The sequence below is a fragment of the Pomacea canaliculata genome, linkage group LG10 (assembly GCF_003073045.1).
Source record: "Pomacea canaliculata isolate SZHN2017 linkage group LG10, ASM307304v1, whole genome shotgun sequence".
Taxonomy (NCBI): domain Eukaryota; kingdom Metazoa; phylum Mollusca; class Gastropoda; order Architaenioglossa; family Ampullariidae; genus Pomacea; species Pomacea canaliculata.
This window is the reverse complement of record NC_037599.1, coordinates 14,773,250-14,797,612: the sequence shown is the minus strand read 5'-3', so window position 1 is coordinate 14,797,612 and position 24,363 is coordinate 14,773,250. Positions and strand designations below refer to the sequence as shown.

At 41.9% G+C, this 24,363-nt stretch overlaps 2 protein-coding genes across 3 annotated transcripts in view; one reads left to right on the top strand and one right to left on the bottom strand.

Moving 5' to 3' along the window:
* Window positions 1-6,630: 6,630 nt before the first annotated feature.
* LOC112573741 lies at window positions 6,631-13,352 on the bottom strand. Its single transcript, XM_025254327.1, has 3 exons — window positions 13,340-13,352; window positions 11,162-11,164; window positions 6,631-8,332 (listed from the first exon to the last, which is right to left on the bottom strand). Exon 3 carries the CDS (start codon window positions 7,846-7,848, stop codon window positions 6,631-6,633), a length of 1,218 nt encoding a protein of 405 aa, XP_025110112.1. The 5' UTR covers window positions 7,849-8,332; window positions 11,162-11,164; window positions 13,340-13,352.
* A 2,798-nt stretch (window positions 13,353-16,150) lies between these two features.
* The window catches only part of LOC112573349 (coiled-coil and C2 domain-containing protein 2A-like), a 139,807-nt gene continuing 131,594 nt past the window's right edge, over window positions 16,151-24,363 (top strand). Inside the window, exons 1-4 of one of the 2 annotated variants that reach the window (XM_025253630.1) lie at window positions 16,151-16,467; window positions 16,891-17,007; window positions 20,816-20,881; window positions 21,782-21,856. In XM_025253630.1, the coding sequence (XP_025109415.1) occupies window positions 16,918-17,007; window positions 20,816-20,881; window positions 21,782-21,856 (231 nt within the window). In that variant the 5' untranslated portion in view covers window positions 16,151-16,467; window positions 16,891-16,917. The remainder of the gene's footprint in view (window positions 16,468-16,890; window positions 17,008-20,815; window positions 20,882-21,781; window positions 21,857-24,363) is intronic. The other variant, XM_025253631.1, reaches the window with a different exon arrangement.

Sequence of the window (24,363 nt, the reverse complement as noted above, 5' to 3'; positions counted from 1 at the left end):
GCAATCTACACTTTTTTACTCCTAACGTTTACTCCTGTGTGTTAAATGTCTGTATGAGAATGTATGCCTGCCCTTGTGAGCGAAGATAAATTTCTGTCCTGGGTCTCCTGGACAGACAATAAAGTCTGTTTTGATTTTGATTTGATTTGAAAAGCAGCAGGACCTGCAAACAGGTGCCACAATAGTTTGTTTGAGATAATTAAGAGTAGAAGTAATAAGCTGTGCTACAAACCCTATTGTATTAGAAACTGTTAGGTTTATGTTGTATGCATGTTACATTTACTGTTCTGCTTTGGTTATATGCAGACAATGTATACTTTACTTATCTGTTCAAGTTTTATATAATCCTAAAAGAAAAGCCACAATTCATTGTACATTTATATCAAAATTGAAAGATTATAGAATTAATAGCAATTTCTGAAATGTACAAATACAAATACATTAGCAACATTAATTTATACTGTACATGCTTTCACACTTGCAGTCAAAAACATAAAAAAGTATTCAGAAATATGTACCCAGCTATTGTTTATTGTCACAGTCTGGGCCATCTAAAGCCTCTATATGGATTTCCTGAACTTGGAAATTCTCTCCTTATTCTCATCACAGTGCATGAAGGTAGTGTTACTCTGATGCTTTGACCAAGAATGCCATAGCACCATCTCATAAGCTATCTATAAGCTGTGTATCAAAATTTTCTGCAATACAAGTTTAGTATCCTGTTGTTGGGAATGTTGATAAAACTTTCTGTAAATTGTCTCTGCTGCAAACATCAAGGACAATAAGCACTGTACATTTCACATTACAATGCGTTAAAACCTGTTTGATATTGGAATGCAGTTACAAAGAAATTTATAAATTATTCCTCATAGGTGTCTAAAAGACATGAAAAAAAGAAAACCTTATGGCCATCATAAGAAATTGTGTCAGCTACTGTCACTGGAAATGTAATGGCTTCGACTCTTACCCTATTTAGCAAGAGAGATAGGTGGTGCAGAGTTTAATGTTGTATAGACGATTTTGTGATTGGTAATTGTGGCCCTCAACAACAACAAACGTTTCCAGTGCAATGTCACCTGGCAATAAATTTCCACATCTATAAATGGTGATGTATTTCTACTTTGTAAATCTTATAAAGCATTGTGATCAATTAGCACACCAAAAAATAAATAAATAAAACATGTCATACTTCTCTTGTGTTGTGTCCAAGTCTCCCTGCTCCTGTTTAAACTGCATGAGAGAAGTTTCTAACAAACACAAATTTTGGGGAAATGAAAGGCCTCTTTCCTTCCATTTTTCTTCAAAAAATTTAAATACTGATTCCGATTTAATCTAAATACCTGTCATAAAATGAGATTAAATTTCATGTGACTATTTTATAGTCATCTTTCCCCACCCACCTATTCACAGAGGAGACCCTGCATGTTTAAACCAAGTGTATGTATAAAGCTTTTGAAACCTTTGCTTCAGAGGTTTATAGTCCTAAAAAAACTCATTCTTTTGTTTCCAATAATGAAAACGATGACAAAACATAACTACAAAATTTACACACAGACATTAGATATATATACACTCACCTACAGTCAAGAATCTTCTTCTATGCACATATGCATAAATTCGGTGCAGCAGCGACTCTCTTCTTTGGTTTCCATTCTTTCACAAAAGACACATTTGAACCTACAATATATTTGCAAGGTCAAATCCTGGCTAACAGTGCAAAATGGAGGCTCTCATTTAGTGATCACATGAACCAAGTGTACAAAAAGGCCCAGCAACAGCTGTACCTTCTGAGGAGACTCCGCAGCTTCAACGTCAGCTCTGGGGTGATGGAGACTGTGTACAGGTCTCTTGTTGAGAGCATCCTCTCATTTAACATCGCTGCCTGGTATGGTCACCTCCTTGTCAAAGAAAAGGCAAGGCTGGCCAGAGTCATCCACCAGGCAAATAAAATTATTGGTAAATCACAGCTGCCAATTTCTGACTTGTACCTTCATGCAGTCAGAAAGATGGCACATAACATCATTTCGGACCTAACGCACCCTCTCCATCCCAACTTCCAGCTGTTGCCCTCAGGCAGGCGCTATAAAGTGCCACGTGTACGGAAAGCTGCCTACCAGAGGTCCTTCGTGCCAGCAGCCATCACCATCCTAAATAAAGGCACAAGGACTCAGGAGGAATCAAACACAGTCTGAAGAGAAGAGGGTGCCGACATCCATTATCAGCCATCACCTTGAATGTGCGCTCCCTTTCGAACAAACAAGACGAGCTCTCTGCGCTCAATCTAAATAATTAATGAAATGCAGGGATTTCTGTCATAGGCTAATAGATGACATAGATGACAATTTGTGATGTTGTTTGCCTACAGGTGAATGAACAGATAGTAGTATCAGCTGACAAAGTACTAGGAGGATGAAGAATATGCAGTTTAGACACATTTCGTTGCAGTCTGCAATGCCAACGCATTTTTTTAATATATACAAAGAAATATAAAGTATTGAAATTTCATTGACCATTTGACGGAGATCCAAACTGCCATGACAATGTATCTTTACTCCTAACTGTGTGTGTTAAATGTCTGTATGAGTATGTATGCCTGCCCTTGTGAGCAAAAGAAAAATTTCTGTCTTGGGTCTCCTCGACAGACAATAAAGTCTGGAAAAAAAATGAATAAACAGTGAGCTACCACAATAATAGACTATCGTCGTATTAAACCACGTGCAAGAGGTTCTATTATTGTAAACCCCTAATCAAAACACATATTGACAAAATTTTAATATTATATCGAAAGAGAAAACATTTTTGCTGCAGTTTGAGAAAATGTACTCTAAATTTCTCTTTGCTCTTAAAAGCAATGTCAACAAAATATTAAATGCTTTCTAATTCAGAGAGGTACATCGGCTGTCCATGAAACTTACCAGTCTGGATTTTCCATGTCTGGCAGTAGATATAGGAGCGCCATTAACACCGACGCACAAACGACTCGATCATTCCTCAAAACAAACTGTATTTTTTAAAAACTCAAATCAAACGAATTGCAAATCTAATAATCTAGGAATATGAACGAATTACGATTACTTTCCAGCCTGCGATAGAAAGAGCCCTTTGCGGGTTTTGGAAGAGGGGCCCATAAGGAACCCTGCTGAGAATTCCCGCGAAAACCCCTCAATTACCGCGAAAGACCCGTCAACCTTCCCGCGAAAGCCCCATAGCAAACCCACCAATCCCAGTGTACATTCGTCGTTTTACGCGAACGCCCCATTAACTTCCCGGGCTTGTGGCATCCCTCACCCAATTTCACACTTTTACTCACACTGGTACACCGGCTGGCACACCATGAAGAAAGCATTCAATAGCTTTTCAAAAATCTCTTCGTTTCCTCACTACGCGCAACTAGTAGGCAAGAGACATGATTAAACAATTTTATTATTTACAACAAAAACTATTTTAATAGTTTACATTATTTAAAGCATTTAAGTTGTTTTCGAACGACATACAACAAGCATCGATCCAATTATTTACATAAAAATTACAGTCAATAATTTTTTGCCGCATGAAAGTTATTTTTGAAATAATTATTTATAACATGAAGTCATACAATTTATTTGCATAAAAGATAATTAGAAAAATATTACCACAGAAATCAATCCATGAGTAGTGGAATCCCTGTAGAAGAAAAGAAAAATAAATCAGTCACAATTTAGCTGCATGTTATAAGCTTGGTTTGGGGATCTTGACCTGTCCATGGTATTTAGTTTTAACCAGTATTTTACAGCTCGTATTGTGCTATTGATATACAGAGGGTATATCCAGCTCTCGCTATATACCATATGGTTGGGAGTTCTAATGTCTGCGCACATAAACCTTTTAATAGCGAATAAATGTCAATGTCATTGAAAGGTGTCAGACCCCAGATTTCAGAGGAATATAGCAGGACAGGTAAGATCGTCCCTCTTGTCAGCTTCTTTGGTTACAGTTGTCTGAGTTCCCTCACTTCCCAGTGGCATTAACTTTCCTCCCTACCCAGCTACCCTAACCCACGCTAGCAGGTGACTACACACCAAACCTAATGATAATGGAATGGACAACAACTGAGTACATAATGGCTTTCACATGCCGAATTTATTGTGGAAAGTGAAGCTGTTTGAAGTTGCTCACTTTCCTTTGAAGGCAGCCGTCCCCTTTGCCCTCTGACGACTCCATCAGACACGTCTGCTTTGTTATAATTTTTTTTATATCTTTTTGTGTTAGAATGCTACGGACTGCCGATTTCTAACTCAGTTATACTTGATAGAATACATTTTTTTTTTTAGCAAATTAAGCTAGGCTGATTTAAAAAAAATGAAAACAAAGGCATTTTACAGACGATGCCGATCCAAAGGCATCCACAGGCCGTACTTAAAAGCCCACCCCTGGTATACAGTTGTAATGTAGTTTGCTTGGTTATGGAGAAACGGGAAGAGAAAGTTTCTCTACGAAACAAGCTCCTTTGACACCTCTAGCTCAGGCCAGGGCTTAGAGGTTGCAGTGCCAGCTGCGGGCCCTATCCTCTCCATTCACAGAGTGGCCATACATCAGTAACATACCCACCTCTTTACTGTCAATTCCAACTTGCTTGCAGGTCCCCCAAGTGCCAAGTGGCACATTAATCCAGAGACCTCAATTCACTTACGTTCTTCTAGAGCAGGGGTGGGCAATTAATTTTCCCAAGGGGCCGCATGAGAAATTGGGATGGTTTTAGAGGGCCGGACTAATATAGTTAACTCAGTTTTACCCAATACTGTATATATAGTATACATACTGGCGGGCGGGCCAGTCAGAGACAGGAGGCGGGCCTACCTTCGCCCTGGACATTGTATACTGCAGACTTGAAACTTAATTAAAATCTGCACGTGTATAAATGCTTGTGTAGCAGGGTTAGATGTGATTCTTCCCCCAGTCTCTCCACAACACCAAACACAACACTGTCGTGGGTTCTAGATGGTTTTAATCCGACGCCAGTCGATATTTCTGGCAGTGGCGAACCTTGATCTCACATACTTTCTCTCTCACACTAACTGCCCTGTCTCCTTATATACCCCTCGGGTGGGTCACTTTTCGCGGTCTTCTGCATCAGCACTATTTCCCGCAAGCATCAGCACTTTTTTCGCAAGCATCAGCACTTTTCCTGCATGCATCAGCAAAACTATTTTCGCCCTCTTATGAATCAGCACTTTTTCCCGCAAGCATCAGCACTTTTCCCGCATGCATCAGCAAAACTATTTTCGGCCTCTTCCGGCGACCACCCACCATCGCCGCCCCCTTGTCTACACACTACCATATACACCCCCTCGAGGAGAAATGTTGTCCTCGACATTTAAAACTAGAACCCATATTTTTTTCCAAATGTAACGTGCTATAAAAATATATACATCTTAGGCAAACTTATAAACATAAATGTACAAATTGTTGCTGTAGCCATGTTGCGTTTATAACAGTGGCCAGACAGCCTTAATGAGCGTGGTCACCACAGTCTCAGGCAGTTTTTCTAAAGATAGCTTGCTCAGCAGCATGTTCAGTTTGTCACATTTAAAGCTATAATTGTCTAGTGTTTGCTGCTGGCGAAGTATGTAGTCTTCGCTCCTCATCCACGTCGGTTGCTGACGTGGCCTTGTGGACGCTCGCGGGGCGTGGCGTGGTGACGGGGGCGGGGTAACCACCGTACGTTGCGTAGCCCCCTCCTTATCTCTCCCTCCTTCCTGCACACCCGGCACTTCACTGTCGTTGTCATTAGGCAGTGGAGGAAGGGTGGTGCCTTCTGAATCTGGATCAGGGAGTGGCCTGGGTGGTTCTGCCTCATTTTCGTCCCTTGCTTGCTGTTCTTGGTCACTGTCATCACTCGCCGGCGGCTGTCCTCTTGATCTGGTGGTTGGCGGCCGGGTATGTACGACCACAGAGCTAGACGTGTCACTGTCGCTCTCATTTTCACCGGGCGGATGACTCTGCACTAGATGTGTCGTCCTTTCTGAACTGGCGGCGTGGCTTTCGTTTCCTCCGATAAAGCGAGTAATCCCTCGCATCTTCTGGTTGATGCGCATCCTGTATTAATCCGCCCACTGGTAGCAACATGTTGCGGCGAAGAGTCCGTTTGTTCTTTGATCCATTTGTATGCTCAGTTGCGTCCTTTACACGTGTGAGTTTGCCACTATTATTAGTTCCACTGGTTCCAGAATTGTCGGTCTGGACGCTAATCATGTCTCTGCCCGCCTGCTGTTTCACTGTCAAATCAGGCGAGATAACCACTGAGTTTACAGAGTCTGGTGCCGCTTCCGTCATACCTATGGCACTTTCACACGGAACATTGTTAACTGGTCTGGTGGTCGTTGTCTGTAAACCGCGCGCGTACGGCTTGTTGCGATTCATGCGCGGCGCTCTGTTCCGCATCGCTAGGCAGCGAAAGGAACGATGCAGTACTGGTTGTAACTGTGCGTCCTGCTTGTCTTGTGCCTGGTGCATAAGCTGTTCCAGGACATTGGTACCTAGCTGCACTGGAACACTGTCACTATATCTGGTTGCTGGGATGACCAGCAGTAAGCAGGGGAGACTATCAGTCCCGCCCCTGCCCCTCCACTCGTATATCCGCTTGGATGTATCCTAAGTACGGAGCATTCGGCCATCCGCACACTCAATACGTAGCACTTCTTGAAGCGGACGGACGGCCAGGTGTGCCAGCTTCTGGCGATGGAATGTCTCCGTCACCGTTGATACAGTGGCACCTGTATCCAGCAGCGCTGCCGTGGCCACACCTTCGATGCAGACGTCTACACACGTGCTGGGACCTATCAATGTTTTCTCGCCAGCGGGGCCGTGTGCCGGCGGACGCTGGTCAACCCGTTGCCCCTTTCTGCAGGTCAGCCTGTAGTTTAGGGTCTTGCGCAGATGGTCAATGCGCATGCGACACCCCACTTTGATGTGGCCCTTGCCGCCACACCTGAAGCATGTAGGCCCGTCGTCCTCGTAGCTGGAGCGTGGTGGCCGCTGGTTTAACGCCTTGCCAGCCGCAGGGTCGTTGCGTGGTCCTTGTTGCAGTTGGCGCCGCAACGACTGCACCTCGGCCGACAGCTTCCTCACCTCTGCACTCCAGTCTCCGGCCGGGATGGCTTGTGCAGCGTTGACCGCCGCTTGCTTTCCTGCACCTGTCTTGTGTGCTGGTCCCTCGGTCTCCTGCTCTGCCTGCCTTAAGCTGCGAAATAGAGCGTCCACGTCTGACTCCATTTCGAACTTGTAGGCAGTTCGATCCTTTAGGGGTTGCCGTAGTCCTCCCCACAGTCTGCAGCGCAGCGTCTCGTTGTATGCGCGTCTTTCTATCAGGCGCGCACCCAGGGCTTGTGTCAGGATGTCTTCTATGCGACACCGCCACTGCGTGACATTCTCCCCGGCCTCCTGGCGCGCAGTGTAGAAGGACCCGAGTAGGTCTTGGTCACACACCACGAGATCAAAAATACTGTCAACTTTCTGCAACAGCTCGTTCAATGTCGCGTGAGGGCCCAGACGCATAGCCACTCTGGCCGCCTCGCCTCTCAAAGAACGGCGGACAGCTTCCAACACAACAGCGTCTGTATACCGCCCCCGCAAACACATCAGTTCATACTTCCACAGGTCCAGCGCTGTGTCGTTCTTGCCCCCGGAGAATGGCGGCAGTCGCGGTGTCTGTGGTCCGCTGGCAATCAGCGGCGCAGTCTCCACTCCATCCCTTGTCGCAGCGTACCCTGCCGCCCATTGCTGTAGGTCGGCAGAGGTGTCTGCTGTTGGCTTCACTTCCAAATTCCTGAAGGCCTCCAACACTCGCTTCTCCTCCTCTGTTAGTTCCATTGTCACTGGCGGCACTAAGCTGACTTGAGATGTTCAGTTTCGCCCAGTGCCCCACATTGGGCGCCAAAAATGTAGCAGGGTTAGATGTGATTCTTCCCCCAGTCTCTCCACAACACCAAACACAACACTGTCGTGGGTTCTAGATGGTTTTAATCCGACGCCAGTCGATATTTCTGGCAGTGGCGAACCTTGATCTCACATACTTTCTCTCTCACACTAACTGCCCTGTCTCCTTATATACCCCTCGGGTGGGTCACTTTTCGCGGTCTTCTGCATCAGCACTATTTCCCGCAAGCATCAGCACTTTTTTCGCAAGCATCAGCACTTTTCCTGCATGCATCAGCAAAACTATTTTCGCCCTCTTATGAATCAGCACTTTTTCCCGCAAGCATCAGCACTTTTCCCGCATGCATCAGCAAAACTATTTTCGGCCTCTTCCGGCGACCACCCACCATCGCCGCCCCCTTGTCTACACACTACCATACTTGGGTGTTCCTTCTTCAGACCTTTCTTTAAGAGAAAAGAAAAAGAAGGAAAACAATCCACTGACCAAGGCCGAGCCCCCTTCACAACCGCGGGCCCGGGTACATTAGATACCCTGCCGTCTCATCAAGCCTACGTCAGCACATTTCCCCTAGCCTCTAGGCCAGGGGTGTCAAACTCAAGTACCCAGGGGGCCAAATCTCACGTCGTCCACAAGGTGGCGGGCCGAAGGTTATTATTTAAGCTGATAACTTTTTATTCAACAGTAGAAAACTAAACTTTTTGTTATTAATTTTGTGTAAACAAAATCATACATTAAAACAAGATTAAAGTAATAACAAATCAAGGCTTAGCAGTTTTTCTTCTTAATTTACTTTGTCAGAAGTGGACGTTTGACATCTTTTCTTGGCAACAAGTTCGTTTATGATTGGAGTAAGTTTCTGTGTTGTGAAGATTCTCAAGATGGACTGTAAGTGTGCATCAGTAAGACGACTCCTGTGTGATGTTTGTTGATCATCACAGAGAAAAGTTGCTCACACAAATATGTACTGCCAATCATGCTCAAGATTCGAGCCTAGTCACCCTTTGATCTCGGACCGATTCAGGGAAGTTAACAGGTACTAAAAATCTTCGACCCGCGGCCCGTGTTCAGGACAGGGTGTCGCGTGTCACAGGTCAGATTTATGGGCCCCGCCTTCACCATCCCTTCAGGTCATCAACAGGAGCGGTGGTAACTTGACCAGTGCACTGTTGGTGGTCTATACAAACTTCACTAAACTCATCCCATCGCTTGCTGTCCTCGACGGGAACTTTTCTGTTGTTTGCCTTTTACTTGTCGCCGGGCCATTAACAATGATTAACTATACTTCTTTCTCGGGACAGGTAAAATTTCATGGCGGGCCGGATGTTATTTAAATATGGCAGATAGGCATCAAAATTAACTCTTTGATTATTTATTACTAGAATAGTAATACGTATCTCAGAAAATAGAGAAGACCGAAGATTCATAAATAATACCTCTTTCCGACCGTACATAAGAAAACCTAACGCATTGATGACGATCACTTAGGTCAAATCAAATCAAATCAAATCAAATCAAAACAGACTTTATTGTCTGCCCAGGAGACCCAGGGCAGAAATTTGTCTTTGCTCACATACCCATACAGACATTTAACACACAGTTAGGAGTAAAAGTGAGGAGTAAAATAGTGTTGGTTGCACCAGTCCATCAAAGCAGTGTATGTTTATCCTAACAACAAACCTTGGGTGACCAAGGGCCTAAAAGCACTGCTGAACAAAAAGAAACATTTGTTCATCACGGGCAGAAGCCCACGACAGAAGATTAGTACATAGAGAGGACCATGATGCTATCCGTTGGGTGGGCAGAGGCTCTACGAGCATACTAGTAAGTCCGCTTTCAGTAGTTTGCCGGTGGACCAACGAGTGTCGACGAGATTGAAACAGAGGTCGAGTTAGCTCTCGCCATAAACCCGATGTGTCAGAATGCGGCTCGTGGTTACATCTTGAGCTCGCTGGAGGGACCTGCCAGACGTCGAGTCATGATGCTTCCGCATGACGCAAGAGATACGCCGAGAAAGATCCTGGGTGTCCTAGTGGAGGCGTACGGCGAACGGGACATCAGTGCCACAGCAACGTGATGAGGTGGTCGACGAATACGCCGCGAAGCTCCAGAATTTAAGCAGGCGAGGTAGAAGGCGGCGCAGAGCGTCGAAGTGGCGGCGATTGACACCATCTCGGAGGACTGCAGCCCGACCGGTCAGGGAAAGTGACTGCCCCCGTTTTCTGTAACAGGATGACAGGGAAATAAAGTGTAGCTGGCCTGACTGGAAAGTGTCCGACGGCGGAGGTTGTCATTTATGGCAGTTGAGTGATGGCGTTGCTCGACACCGGCAGTGAGGTAACGACGGTCACTGACGAGTGGGCACGAGGGCACATACAGGACTTACAGCTAAAACAAACTCAGGAGTGGCGGTGGTGGACATGTTTACGGCCAGCGTCTGAGGACGTTCCTATCCTGGTGGTCAAGGACCTGGTCGATGTGGTCACAAGTGAGCGCAGGAGGCGCGTGTCGCTTCTACTAGGGAAGAACGTCCTTGATCAGATAATGGACTCTACCGCAGATGTGGCGCAGGCAGTACAGGCAGCCGTGCATGAAGCTCATCTTGAGAAGACATTGTCAACAAAAGGACTGGTTAGGGCCGCTGGCAACACGCCGTTCCAGGATGCCAATGGGTCTGACGTCACACCAGCCACTTTCCAGAGGTTAATGCAGACTACCATGCCGAACTTTTTAATTTCAGTCCTTCTTGTGTACCTAGACGATCATTTGGTATACTCCAAGATAAAGGACATTCAACTGCGGGAGGCGCCATACCTTCAGGATGACGACAGTGAAGAGGAAACGCCAGGGTGGTATGCTACTCTTCCAAACCATCACCACAGAACTCTTGTGACAATGCCTGTGGTGCCAGAAGTAACAGTGTCTGTGTTGTCAGATGACAGTACCAGAAATGACAGTCCTATCGTGTCCGAACCGCGCAGATCGCAGCGACTTACGCGAGACAGGCAACAAACTCGCACAAAGTGTAGGATGAAACAGTTCGTGCGACGCTATGCCATGGCAATATGAATACCATGGATATATTTTTTAGTTGCGGTGATCGGTGACACCGTAGATGACACGTACGCATTGATCAGTTGTTTATTTTGCTATTTGTTCATTTTTCTTCAACTTTACCGCGGCTGCGTCCAGAAAATGTCGTTGACAAGAATGACACACGAGGTGATGGCTGACAATAGATGTCAGCACTCTCTCTTCTTCAGTCTCTGTTTGATTCCTCCTGAGTCCTTGTGCCTTTATTTAGGATGGTGATGGCTGCTGGCACGAAGGACCTCTGGTAGGCAGCTTTCCTTATGCGTGGTACCTTATAGCGCCTGCCTGAGGGCAACAGCTGGAAGCTAGTGTGGAGAGGGTGTTTCAGGTCCGAAATGATGTTATGTGCCATCCTTCTGACTGCATGAAGGTACAAGTCAGAAAGTGGCAGCTGTGCTTGACCAATAATTTTATTTGCCTGGTGGATGATTCTGGCCAGAATTGCCTTGTCTTTGACTAGTAGGTGACCATACCAGGCAGCGATGTTGAATGAGAGGATGCTCTCAACAAGAGACCTGTACACAGTCTCCAGCACCCCAGAGCTGACGTCGAAGCTGCGAAGTCTCCTCAGAAGGTACAGCCTCTGCTGGGCCTTTTTGTACACTTGGTTCACGTGAGCGCTAAAGGAGAGCCTCCCGTCGATCACTGTACCAAGGTACCTAAACACAGCAGCCCTCTGCACCTGCTGTCCCTTGATTTGGAGTGGTGGGGAGAGAGGGGTTGTGCCATCTCTTCCTTCGTAGGCTCTTCCAAAGGCCATCTCCTCCGTTTTTTCAACGTTCAGATCCAGAAAGCTGCGGTCAAACCACTCCTCCAGCTCCCCCACACAGGCCAGGTACTGTGACAGGGACTGCTCGTCTTTCAGGCAGCCCACAAGGGCCATGTCATCTGCATATTTAACAAGTTTGAGAATAGCACTGTTAATAGTAATCCCATTTGTATATACAGAGAACAGGATGGGGAAAGCACACATCCCTGAGGGGTACCCGTGTTGAGGATCTGCTCATCTGACAGAATCACTCCATCCACTGACAAATAAACTCGTCAGACGAGCTGCTGGACCCTATAGTACCTGTCGGTGGAACTCTGAGACCCACCCTCTGTGGTCGGTCCTTCAGGAATGATCTGATCCATAGAACTAGGCCAGTGTTGACATCCAGGTCTAGTAGGCGCTGTACAAGAAGGTGTGGCTGGACCGTGTTGAAGGCGCTGGAAAAGTCCATGAACAGGACCCGAACATAGGTGCCAGAAGTGTCCAAGTGTTGTAGGATAGTATTTAAAAGCGTGAGAGTTGCATCAGACACTCCCCTGCGTGGCTTGTAGGCAAACTGCAAAGGATCCAGGCGATCAGCCAAGGTGGGGATTAACAATCTTCCCACAACCCTCTCCAAACACTTGGCCACAACAGACGTGAGAGCCACAGGTCGAAAGTCTTTCAAGTTGGTAGCATGAGGCTTCTTTGGCACTGGTATTATTGTGGATGTTCTCCACACGCGGGGGACACTATGAGAGTCAAGGGAGAGCTGAAAAAGTCTGGTAAAAACACCACTTAGCTGACTAGCACACTCTTTGAGTACTTTGCCTCTCACGTGGTCAGGTCCAGGGGCTTTACGTGGGTTAACATGAGAGAGAATTCTGACAACATCTCCCTCACAGATTGTGACAGTGGCTGCCGACAGTGAAGAACAGATATTTTCTGCTTCATTGCTGAAGTCTCTCACATCAAACCGCGCGTAGAAAGTGTTGAGCTCATTAACAAATGACACTGGGTCATCACACTTTACTCTTTGTGTCTTGCGTTCTCTACCCATCATGGTGTCCAGGCCCTTCCAAGCATCTCTTGCGTTGCCTTCAATTAATTGCTTTTCTACCTTCTTTCTGTATTCCACTCTAGCCGTTCTTGCCTTTGCCCTGAACTCCTTCTCCTTTTCTTTCACTTTCTGTTTGTCTCCTTGCATAAAAGCTATCTTCTTTTCATTGAGACAGTGCTTCAGTCCTTTACCTAGCCATGGTTTGTTATTTGGATAGCTGCAGATCTGCTTGGTAGGGATGACAGACTCTTCACAGAAGGTAATGTAAGAGGTGATTGTGTCTGCCAGACAGTCCAGGTCGTCTCCACAGGTAGTGAAGAACAGATCCCAGTCAGTGACCTCTAGGCAGTCTCTGAGCAGCCCAGTTGCTTCATTTGTCCAGGTCCTAATACATAGTGTTGTCGGCTTTTCACGTTTAAGGAGCTGTCTGTATGTGGGTAGCAGATGAACAATGTTGTGGTCCGATCTGCCCAGCGGCGGCCGGCACTTGGAAACATAAGCGGCCGGCACATTACCGAAACACCTGTCTAGCGTTCTGTCGAGGCGGGTGGGACACGTGACGTATTGATGGAGACAGGGGAGCAGCTTACTGACATCACAGCGGTTGAAGTCACCGAGCAAAAACACAGGCTGATCAACTGATCTTGTTGTCGCTCGATTATATGTGTCTGCAATGTGCTCAGCTGCAAGGTTGAAGTCTGGGCCGGGCACATAGACGAGAACCACAGTGATTTGGCCGAATTCACGAGGTAAATAATGCGGCCTGAAGGACACTGTCAGTATCTCATAATGGGGGGTACTAGTCTGTTCTCGTACTGTGTAGTTCGTGGCCCATTTCTCATTTGCAAGCATACACAGGCCTCCCCCTACATGCTTGTTTGTCGCTTGTGCATTCCTGTCAAATCGAATCGTTGTGTATCCTTCAAGTCCGATTGTCTCCTCCTCTGTTAGCCATGTTTCAGTGAAACAGAAGAGGTCACAGCGTCGGTAGTCTCCATCGAATTTAATGAGCGCAGAGAGCTCATCCTGTTTGTTGTGGAGAGAGCGCACATTCGACAGGGTGATGGCTGGCAGTGGATGTCGGCACCCTCTCCTCTTCAGTCTGTGTCTGACTCCTCCTCTAGATCCTCTCAGTTTCTTTTTTCTTTGCCCGCCCTGTGTCGGAATGTCACTGAAATTCACATCAGGAGCCTGTGTGGCCTTCTGCCGCAGCGATAGCAGAAAGTCCCGACTGTAGATCAGCATGACGACAGCGCCACTCTAACCCATCGAAGTGTGAAAGTCTGCCGTACAGGCACACACGCATAGACTACACTACACTGCTCATAGCACGATCATGGCAGATCTATCGCCGATTCAACTAGGTATTGGGATTGTAATAGATCTGCTTGGTAGGGACGATACTCAGTCACTGAAGGGAGTGTTGTCAGCCAGATAGTCCCGATTGGCCGCACATGTAGTCCGTTTCAGTCCGTTTCTGACTATCTATAGATCTAACCAACGGTCACAAAATGGACGCGGTATTGGTAAAAGAAATTTCTCCCGTACAGGGACACTCACACGCAGCAATACGGTGCTCCTCACAGTCAGACGTATTGAAGTAACACTTATAACCATTCATGCACAAGCTGGAGGAAGCGAAATTCCCGTAGAATTCAAACACGTCAAAAAACGTAGAGAATGATTGTGAGCCGGGGTCAAGCCACAGAGTAGCGCCCCCTTACAAATGCATGAAAGGTCCTTACCTGGCACCATCCCTGATTCCTGGGAACCCTGGAGAAGTGCAGCACCAACACGATATCCCTATTCTTAGTTATCATAGGACAAACTGATCATGTTCTAAATAAATTTCTTAAAGCCTCTTTACAAGAAGTACATGAACCTTGTTCAGCTTTGCTTTACAGAGTTTTGTAACACTAAAAAGCCTGGTTAATTGGAATATGTCTATTGTATAAGGATAGAGATTTGAATGTTGTTATCTACAGAGGGATATAACCATATTTTTGTGTATTTTGTGCATCATTCAAATGTACATTTGCATTTCACTCTTTTTTATAGTAAATCTAAAGTTCTATTTAATTTTAGTTTAATTATTCCTTGCGACTCCCAGTGGAGCACGGGGCCCCAAGACCTCTCCTTTAATCATTTGAAATTGAAATATTTAAAAGTCTGTTCATTTAAGAAAATTCCTTTGCTTTCATTTATCACTGTTTAATTAATTCCTATACTTTTTTCTCTCTTTTTTTTTTTTTTTTTTTTTGAGTATCATTGATTCATCGCTATCACAAATGGTCACCATTTGTTGTACAAGTAAGATAAATTGTTATTGTATGATGTAAATGTTTCCTGGGTTTATACTCAATGACATTAAATATGTTTTCATGAAAAGGAAATGAAAATCTGTGTGTCATTCTTACCAGGTTTGAAGTGGAACTTCAGAGAGTATGTGTGGTTTAAAATTAAACGTTTTTAAAACCTAACTTTAATGGGCATATTAAACTTTTAAATAACATTTTCTGCAAACATTATTGAAACATTTTGCTTAAAACATTTGTAAAACATTTACGAAAATACGTTTATAAAACTTTTAAAACTCGTTTCCAGAAGCCCTTAATTAAACGTTTTTAAAACGTAATTTTAATGGGCATAATTTACGTTTTATGAACATTTTGTGCAAACATTATTAAAACATAATGCGTAAACTTTTTATAAACATTTATAAAATGTTTCAATGCTATCTGGGTTATTCACTTCTAGTAATCCTTTTCTTTGAGTACGGATCAGTGACCTAAACTAATGTCGGGGACGAAACGAACATCACCAGTGAAAAGACACAGTTGGAAGACACGTACAGGTGGAAACACTGAAAGGACTTTTAATTGTGAGGTTCAACTTTGACAGAAAATTTAGGAAATCCTTGTGAAAAAATTTATGATACTATCTTGCAAGAACCGAAACTTTACAAGGAGATTCACGCGTCTATGAAGTACGGTTTCGGAGCAACAGCCTCGCAAGATGACGAAGGTGCCGGACCATCGTCAGCACGATATATAATTTGTTACAGCGCCACACGTCCGCAAAGTTGCCGGAGCGGTAAGTAAGGTAGGAATATTATATTTTAATTTAAATTTTAAATACCGTTTTTCTTTATAAAATGAATACTGTAGTGGCGTGGACAGAGCTGCCGTTGAAAGCATCACTAATCGGCAAAGTCAAAAGAAAGGTTCCCCCCACCCCCACCCCCAACCACACCTTTTCTCAGCGCTCTTTGTCGGTGACGACACCATCATCGGCACGCGTTCCGCTTTTGCTCCCGAAACGTCACCTTATCGTTAGCGACATAATAATGGCTGCTAATCAACTTCCGGTTGCTGTGTAGTGAGCAGCGAGATTTCTTAACAAGTAACTATCACACCAAACTAAAAACGCCACTTAAAACATTAGACACAGAAAAATGTTACAGTGGCGACTGTACTTTATTTCACTTATACTGCGCGTCATTGTAATAGTGCTTTACTAAAACGAAATCGTCAGTGTTGTATGTAACCAAGGAACGTGCCCGTTCATGTGCATTCCAGAACCAGAACATGACATGCGTTAACAGCTTGTGTTCTCTCATTTGAAGAGCGAATTGGTCCGATCAGGATTTAGGTAAATTTAAATAAATTGAAAATGTTAAATAGTATGGTTTTGTTTTCTTAGCTTGCGGTAATTAATACAGCCGGAACTGGTAGAAACAGAAATGGGTTTGTGCTTAAGATTTACAGACTCGTTCGTTGATAACACAACAACTTATGCTATAAAAAAAATCTTCCTTTCAAGTGAGATACTTACAAAAGAAATATTATTGATACTTCAAAAATTTTTATGTTTAAAGAAATTAATTTTCTTGATGCATATATTTTACTGACCTGCTAATAGAAATAAAATTTAGCTGTACCTATAATAAGTGATTAACTATGCAGCTCAGTATGTTTCTCGGTCATCAACTGAACAAACGGTGTTTTCATTTCTATGAACTGTTAAGAGTTATAGATGTTCTTATTAAAAATGTCAGTTTTACTTGTGTTTCAGATTTCAGTGTCTCAGATTTAACTAACAATGGAAAAAAGGCAGAGACACCAAAACAAAGGCAAAGAACAACTTGTAAAAGATGAAGACGATGATGATGGTATATCTAATCCCAGTCTGGTAAGTTACTATTACAGTGTAGGGTCGTAAAGCCGTGGTGATTGGGATCCAAACTGCTTAACTGAGCTTAGGTGGTCCGTGGCTTAAATATTTTTTTAATAATAATTTTGAAGCATTCGAAGCTGTGAATCAGTTACAATGGTGGCCTCCATAACGCTGGCACTCGGCGTAGATAAAACAGATTAATATTTGAATTTCATTGTTCATTGATAAATAAAAGACTAATCTTCTATAAATACCTTTTTGAAATTAGAAGCCAGGATTTAAATATTTAATCCGTGATAGTGCATAGCATGTCAATCATCGACATTCAAAATGCCAAAATGACAGCTATCAACACCTGTCTCAAGTGTTTGAGAGGCCATGTCCAGGTCTGTATGATCCATGGTGTAAAAAATTGGGGTCCCAGCATTTTGTGGGGCTTAAGGGAATTCACAGGTAACTGGACCACAGCTTAGTGGACTGTACACTGTACATTCCTTTTCGCTTCCTCTTTAGATCTCTGTGGAAGAGTGTAAGTTATCCGAAGCTGATTTGTAAAAAGAAATCATATTTAAAATAAAAATTAACTACACCGTGTGCATTCTACAGCATTATTATTGGTATTGTGACTTATGCATATATGAGCTCTTTAGTAGATACTGTTTTCTTTGATAGCGGTCCGCTGGCGCAACGGTTAGCGCCTGTCACCAATACAGTGAAGGTTGGCAGCCCTGAGTTCATTTCTCGTCTCGGGCACGCTGTTCTTTCTCTGCACGTGGCATCTGTTTACAGGGCTGGCTGCCTTGCCGTAATATAGCCTTAGTTGCTGACACGGCGTAAAACACCAATTCCCCCCCCCCCCCCTTGTTTTCTTTGATAGTATACAAAGGAAATTTTCCCTAAGTTATCCTTCATTTATGATCTGTAACAGATGAGAATATTGGTAACAAAAAACTCTGCTGAAGGATAACATGCAGGTGATCTGTATTTAGTTAGTTTACCCATAATGAAAACATATCACAGTGCTAGGTATAAAATACTGTAATATTTTTAAACCAGGGGTGTCCAACCTAAGGCCCACGGGCCGCATCTGGCCCTCTCATTTTAATCAGACGTAACATAATTTCATGTTTAACGTCATGATTCTGGCAAAACCACCATGTTCTGGCTGCAAGATTTTATATCATGTCCAGTGTGGCCTTACAGCAAGAAAAGGTTGAGCACCACTGCTTTAGACAGTCTTAAATTTCATTGTGTTCATACCTGCAAGAACCCTATCATTTTGTATGGTGTGTGGTTATTTTCTGTGGTTTTCATCTATTTCATATGATACAGTGCTAGAATCACTAACTAGACCCAACCAATAATAAATGGCTATTGCATCAGAATAGGTAAATAATAACAATATCTCAGAAATTTTGGCTCCAGACCACCTTGTACAGTAGTCACAGCCAGCCTTTGTTGTGTACCTGGACAACCTTTGTGGTATGGTTTGCTATTTCTTCCCTTGCTGTCCTTTTCAGAATAATAAGTATGAGCCAGCTGCACAATGTCATTCACTGCAGCCAGATTTGCAGTGTTGGTAATTCAATAAGCCATTAAATTTGTGAAGAGATCTAAGGTGACAATTCACCATTGCTGAGTTACAAAACAGTATAGCCTTAACTAACAAGCAAATAAGGGAAAACAAGAAGTGCATCAGAGCTTTTAGGCATGCATAGCAAGCATTTAAAGCATTTAGAGGAATTCTAAAGCGGTCACACAATGCAAGGGCTAGAATTCCATACCATCCTTTCCTGTCTTTCTGACTGCCCACTTCACGGCTGTTTTTTGCTGCAGAAAGAGGTAGTGCGTAGTAGACTTTAGGCTAAATACAACTATGCCACGCATTCCAACCTTTTATGAGGCCAACCCCCACCAGGTCACATTGCTGTGATGCATGTCTTTTAATCACTTGCCCTGGCATCCAGAATGTCTAGCAGCAATATTTTACAGCTGACTGTGTTTTTCTTGTTTGAGTTGATCCCGCCAGCAACTATATATTTACATTTAATGATGATGGGGCTTTACTATCGGATTTAAGGTTTGTTTCTTTATAGATTTTGTTTAAATTTCTGGCTTAATAGTGACCTTTTAGGCCACAATACCCATTTTAACATTACTTTCCCTTTTTTATTATCCTTTTCCTTTTGTTCACTTTTATTATTAGTGGTGTTACTGTATCACCTGGGGATATTGTTTTTCAGCCTTTGGATGTAGTGTAACCTTCTTTGGCTGTGATATAGCATAGTGCTGGCAAGACATAAAACTCAAACAACCAACTAACCCATCATAACCCTAGGCTTAACAAGAAGCACTGCAGTTCACAGCCTTATGATGATGGTGGAACTTTACCTATCGTTAAATTACAGTAAATGCCTAGATCACGACAAAAGAAAGTTATACTACATTGAAAGGCTGAAAAACAAGACCCCCAGGTGATACAATAACAACACATCTAATAATATAAACCAACAAAAGGAAAAGGATAATATAAAAGGGTATGTAACATTTTAAAAAGGGTGTCATCTATGGATGATTTGGTGTATCGATAAGAACTATTTCAGAGTATGACTTGATCTGCTTTTTTCACAGATTGATAATAACTTTATCAGTCTGAACTACTAATGGCTGAACTGTAACTCCTAAACATCTTAATCTGTGATAATATGCTACTCTCGTGCAGTCAACATTTTTTTACTTTTGTTGAATTGATTTGGTGCAGAAGATTATAACAGTGTTTCAACCATTTATAGAGCACCACTAAAAATTATCTCTGAAAACATTTGTATTTGCAACTCATGAAGGATGACAAACAGTCAAACATCTTGAAAGTGTTATATTGGTGTTTTTGCATCACTTTCCTTCCAATGGCTTGCAAACTTGTTATGGGAAGCCCTATGAGCAGCAAACAAAACTTCTACCTCTTTGATCTGTTGTATGACTAGAACTGTGATGTGGAAAAAAAACCATTTGCAGCCTTAATTACTGCTTTTCAAATGAATTGTTGAAGCTGGGAGCAACTTATGGCAACATAACTTTCATCCGGTATGGCATTCTGTAGATAACATCTTTGCATGTTGTGTTGCATGCCTCTGTGAATGTCTGTCTGTGTCTATATGTGTGTGTGTGTTTTGTAAATTGCCAGGAGTTTGCATCATAGAGCCAGGTTATGGCACTATAAGTTTTTCACTTTTCAGTGGCAGTGTCATCTGGTTTCAAGTTGTTTACAAAAGGTGTTGAAAATTGCTCTGCTGGATCTTCTTAAAGAGCATCTTAGACAGCATCACAGCTGACACTGATATTATCTTTACAACTACATTTTTGAAATAAAAGCAGCATGCAGAATCTTAAATTTAATAGCTGCAAATGGACGCTTATGATGGATTTTCTTTTTCAAAGCTTTTGATAAAAGGGTTGAAGACAGGGCCTCCTGTTACACAGCTTTCCTTCAGAAAGCAGTTGACAAAATGAGGTCAGAACATGCAAAAAGCAGCTGCCCAGGTATAGTGATGGGACACCAAATGCTGACATGTAAATATGTCTATCTCTACATATGTATATTTTTATTTTATAGAAATGATAAGTGTATATAATTTAAAGTAGGTTCTATTTATTTTCCAATATCTAAAATACCATCATGTCACATTCTGTTTACAACAGCTTGGAGCAGATTCTTACACCCTTGCTGTAATTCTGTGCTTGAGGCATGAAAAATTTCATGTCAGTATTTCCAGGCTCTAACAAATGAAAAACCATGTTATTATGTTGTCTTGCTCTTTTGCAGGATTTGGACACAGAGAAGACATACCAATCCTTTTTGGAGACTGATGGGAAATCCTCATTTGCTGAAGTATGTTTTAACTCACATTTTATGATTTAAACTTTGAAACCTCTGAACTCAAACACTTCTTTGAAACAATCTGATTTAACTTGATAAAAATGGCTCAAGATTACTTTTTTTGATTGAAAAACTGTTCAGCTTGCAAAGAAGGCATACTCTTTGCTGGTCAGTTATAACTATATACTCAGTGTTTATGACCCTTTTAAGCTGGCAGTCAAAAACAGTGCCTCAGTATCTGCAGGTGTCAGCATGCCAACAAGGTGCTTATCATGTATTACACTGGAAATAATGACATCTTTTATTTTTTTGAAGTCAATGCTCATCTCTTATTTACATTTTATTCCAGAAAGTTCTCATCACACCAATGTACAAAATTTGGTAATGCATTGTCATGATCTTTCTTATGTCCCTGCAACAAGGTTAACAATGCCGCGTCATTTGAGAATTTCATAATATAACTATTTCCTCAGTACTTCTGCCGCTGTGTACATGATATACAACAGTGTTTGTAGTAACATATCAGAATGATGATTCTTTACAAAAAAACAAAAACAAAAAAAACCTTTGCTGTCTACAAATAAAAAAATACAATATCAACAAAACCAATTGATGTGCCAGATTAAAATCAGAAATCAGTCTCAATGCTAGAAAATATGGTTGTATGGTATTGAATGCAGAACTAAAATCACCAAAAAGCATTCTTGCATACTCCTTTATCTTTTCCAGATGTTTATACAATGTTGTCACCTACAACACTCCAGATAGCTGATCACTTTTGTTTGTTATTAACCATGAATTTCTTTTCGCAATTTTCTAATGACATACAATATTTAATGAGATTATAAAGAAAACAATCTTAAATATGTTAATTAGTGATGAAAAAATTTCTTTCTTTGTTTTTGCTTCTAGTTGGTAGAGAAGACAGCTGAGGCAAATGATCTTGTCAAAGATCTCAAAAGCAGAAGAAGGCAGAGGAAGAAAAGTGTAAGCATTATTTTTTTCAGTCTATTAGAGTTTAATACATGTTATCCAATTTTTTGAGGAAACTTGTAGCACGATTTATGGTACCCTAATAGAAATGTGTTTTAAATGTGTTTATATCCCAGTAAATTGCAGTCAAGACCTTATTAAAAGAAGAGTGGTGCTTATAATTAGTGATATTTTGTGTAAAATGTGTTGATACTATAGAGTGTTAATTCCACAGTTGAAAAACGTTTCAAAAATAGTCCTGTTTAAATCTAGGGGAGATAACTTCCCCTGTATCACACAAAGAAGGGTTTTTTCAAGTTGGGGGGAGAGGAGGGAAGTGAGGCGCTTGATAGGCCAGATTGAAAAACTTGGGGAAACATGACTACTGAGGTAACAGAGACTGCATTTTACATCCTTCCATAAGCATAAATGGGAGTTCTCCTTCCAGGGATTGAATTTCTATACTGGGAAAAAAATCTCAAAGGCAGTCTGGATATGGTGTTTCTCTTTGAAGGTGTACTCTTATGATATCAAAGGCTTACACTTATGTCTGGAGGGTCCAGGTAGTTGACAGGTGAAGGGTGGAATAAGTGGAGAGGGAATGAGCTGCTTCAAAAGGTCTCTTAAGCTGCATCATCCTGTGGAACTTTTTATGTCAATATTATTTTACATTGCTTTGGTTACCATACCACAGGGACCAGCAATGAAAAGCCTTCAGTTCAACCACTTTCAGACAAATTTAGAACAAGTGCAGAAGAAAGCCAAGTGCCTAGCTTTCTGTTGACCCACTCCAGACAACATTATCTCATTTAATGCATGGAAACAATAATAATAACAAAAAGTGTAGTGCTAACTATTAACAACTGAATGAAACAGTACTTTGTTATCCAAAAAGTCTATGGGATTAAAATAAAGGCACAAGTTATGTGGGAAAAAATTCTAGAGACAGAGGAAAACAAAGACCAGATTTGTCTGAGTGGCACATTTCACCATCAGAGATTTAGAGTTTAGATCTGCAATTGTTTGTCATTAGTCTATAGAACAGATCAAGAATGCTGAGAATAAACCTATGCCATTCACACAAGCTGGAGACAGTTTTGCTGCCTTGACTTATCAAGAAGTTTAGCCACATTACCCGTGCTTCATCTCACTTTTGATGTGCACAAACAAGAAACTGGGCTGAAATTAAAATGGCGTCATGGAAGAAAGGACTGTTATTCAATGGATCAGCTGGAGCCGAAGAAGTTAAACAAAATGTCAGAATCGAGAAACATAGCCCAGTTCATCACTAGGATCACAACAGGTCAAACAATATACTCCACACAAAAAAAGTAACTTAGAAAAAAACAATATCCAAAGAAATCTAGATTTTATTAAAGAGGATTTACTTAGCTCAAAGCCTTGATCAGATAGGAAAGTGCACACTTTCATATATACAAGTCAAGAGTAAGTAAATTCTGTCAAGAAAAAGGTTTCCTATTGAAATTTTTGCAATTACTTTCCTTTATTCATTTGGAAAGATGTTTGTGACATGCATTCCATTTTGGTACTAGCCACCTGTTGCATGGTAATTGGTGTTCATTCTGTGCAATGGTGTTCCTTCTGATTCAATGACAAGCATAAACTCCATGAAAAATTCTTCAAAATAGAGGAGCTGGAACTGTCAGAAGGTTGATCAAGACCTGCTCTAATAGTATTTGTTGCAAGAAATATTTGCAAAAAGGATCTGGCAAAAGCTTGAGTGGATATTATTAAGCAGAGAGAGCAAGAGTTCTTGAGTCTTCCAGTCATCCAATCCACTGCATGTTTTTATTATTTTTATGGCACTTTACCAACTGAGGTAGTGCTGACTTCCTCTCAGTGGAGAAATTTGGCTTCTTCTCTGCCCCTTTTTCTTAAATCTGTGACTGTTTCAGGATTTTATATCCAGCCTCTGAACTTCACTATTTCAGAAGTACTCATATAACTTGCAAACTCTTATGGTCACTTATCACTTCCCCACCCTCATCCTTGATGTTATTTTTTTGTCATCATGTAACTTGTGCACTGCTGCTAAAGTTTTTAATTACATGCCTCATTGTATGGGAAACTGTTAGTTCATTTGTAGTCCTGTGAGTGTAACACACTAATCCTGCCTTCATACATGGAAGTGTTCCTTATAAATTATTATTATTATTATTATTATTATTATTATTATTATTATTATTATTATTATTATTATTATTATTTCATGAAAAGACCTAATTATCTAATGCATGTAGTAGCACTTCTTGCATTCCTGACATAATTTTTATACCTTTATCTCTCTTCATTTCAACATTTACATTACATTTGAACCCAGGTAAACTTCCTTAAAGTAATTAATATTTATGAGAAAATTGTCTGGATTTTGATGTGAGAATATCTTTTCATCTTTCTCAAGAATATCTTTCTAGCTTTTATTATACAATGCATTAAATATAATAAATAAGATATAAATATATTTTTAAAAATTTCAGAGCATTGCTTGCCTTTAAACTGAA

Bases quoted from the DNA above. Each gene is read 5' to 3' on its own strand.
- LOC112573741 (XM_025254327.1), bottom strand. From the start codon at position 7,848: ATGGAACTAACAGAGGAGGAGAAGCGAGTGTTGGAGGCCTTCAGGAAT.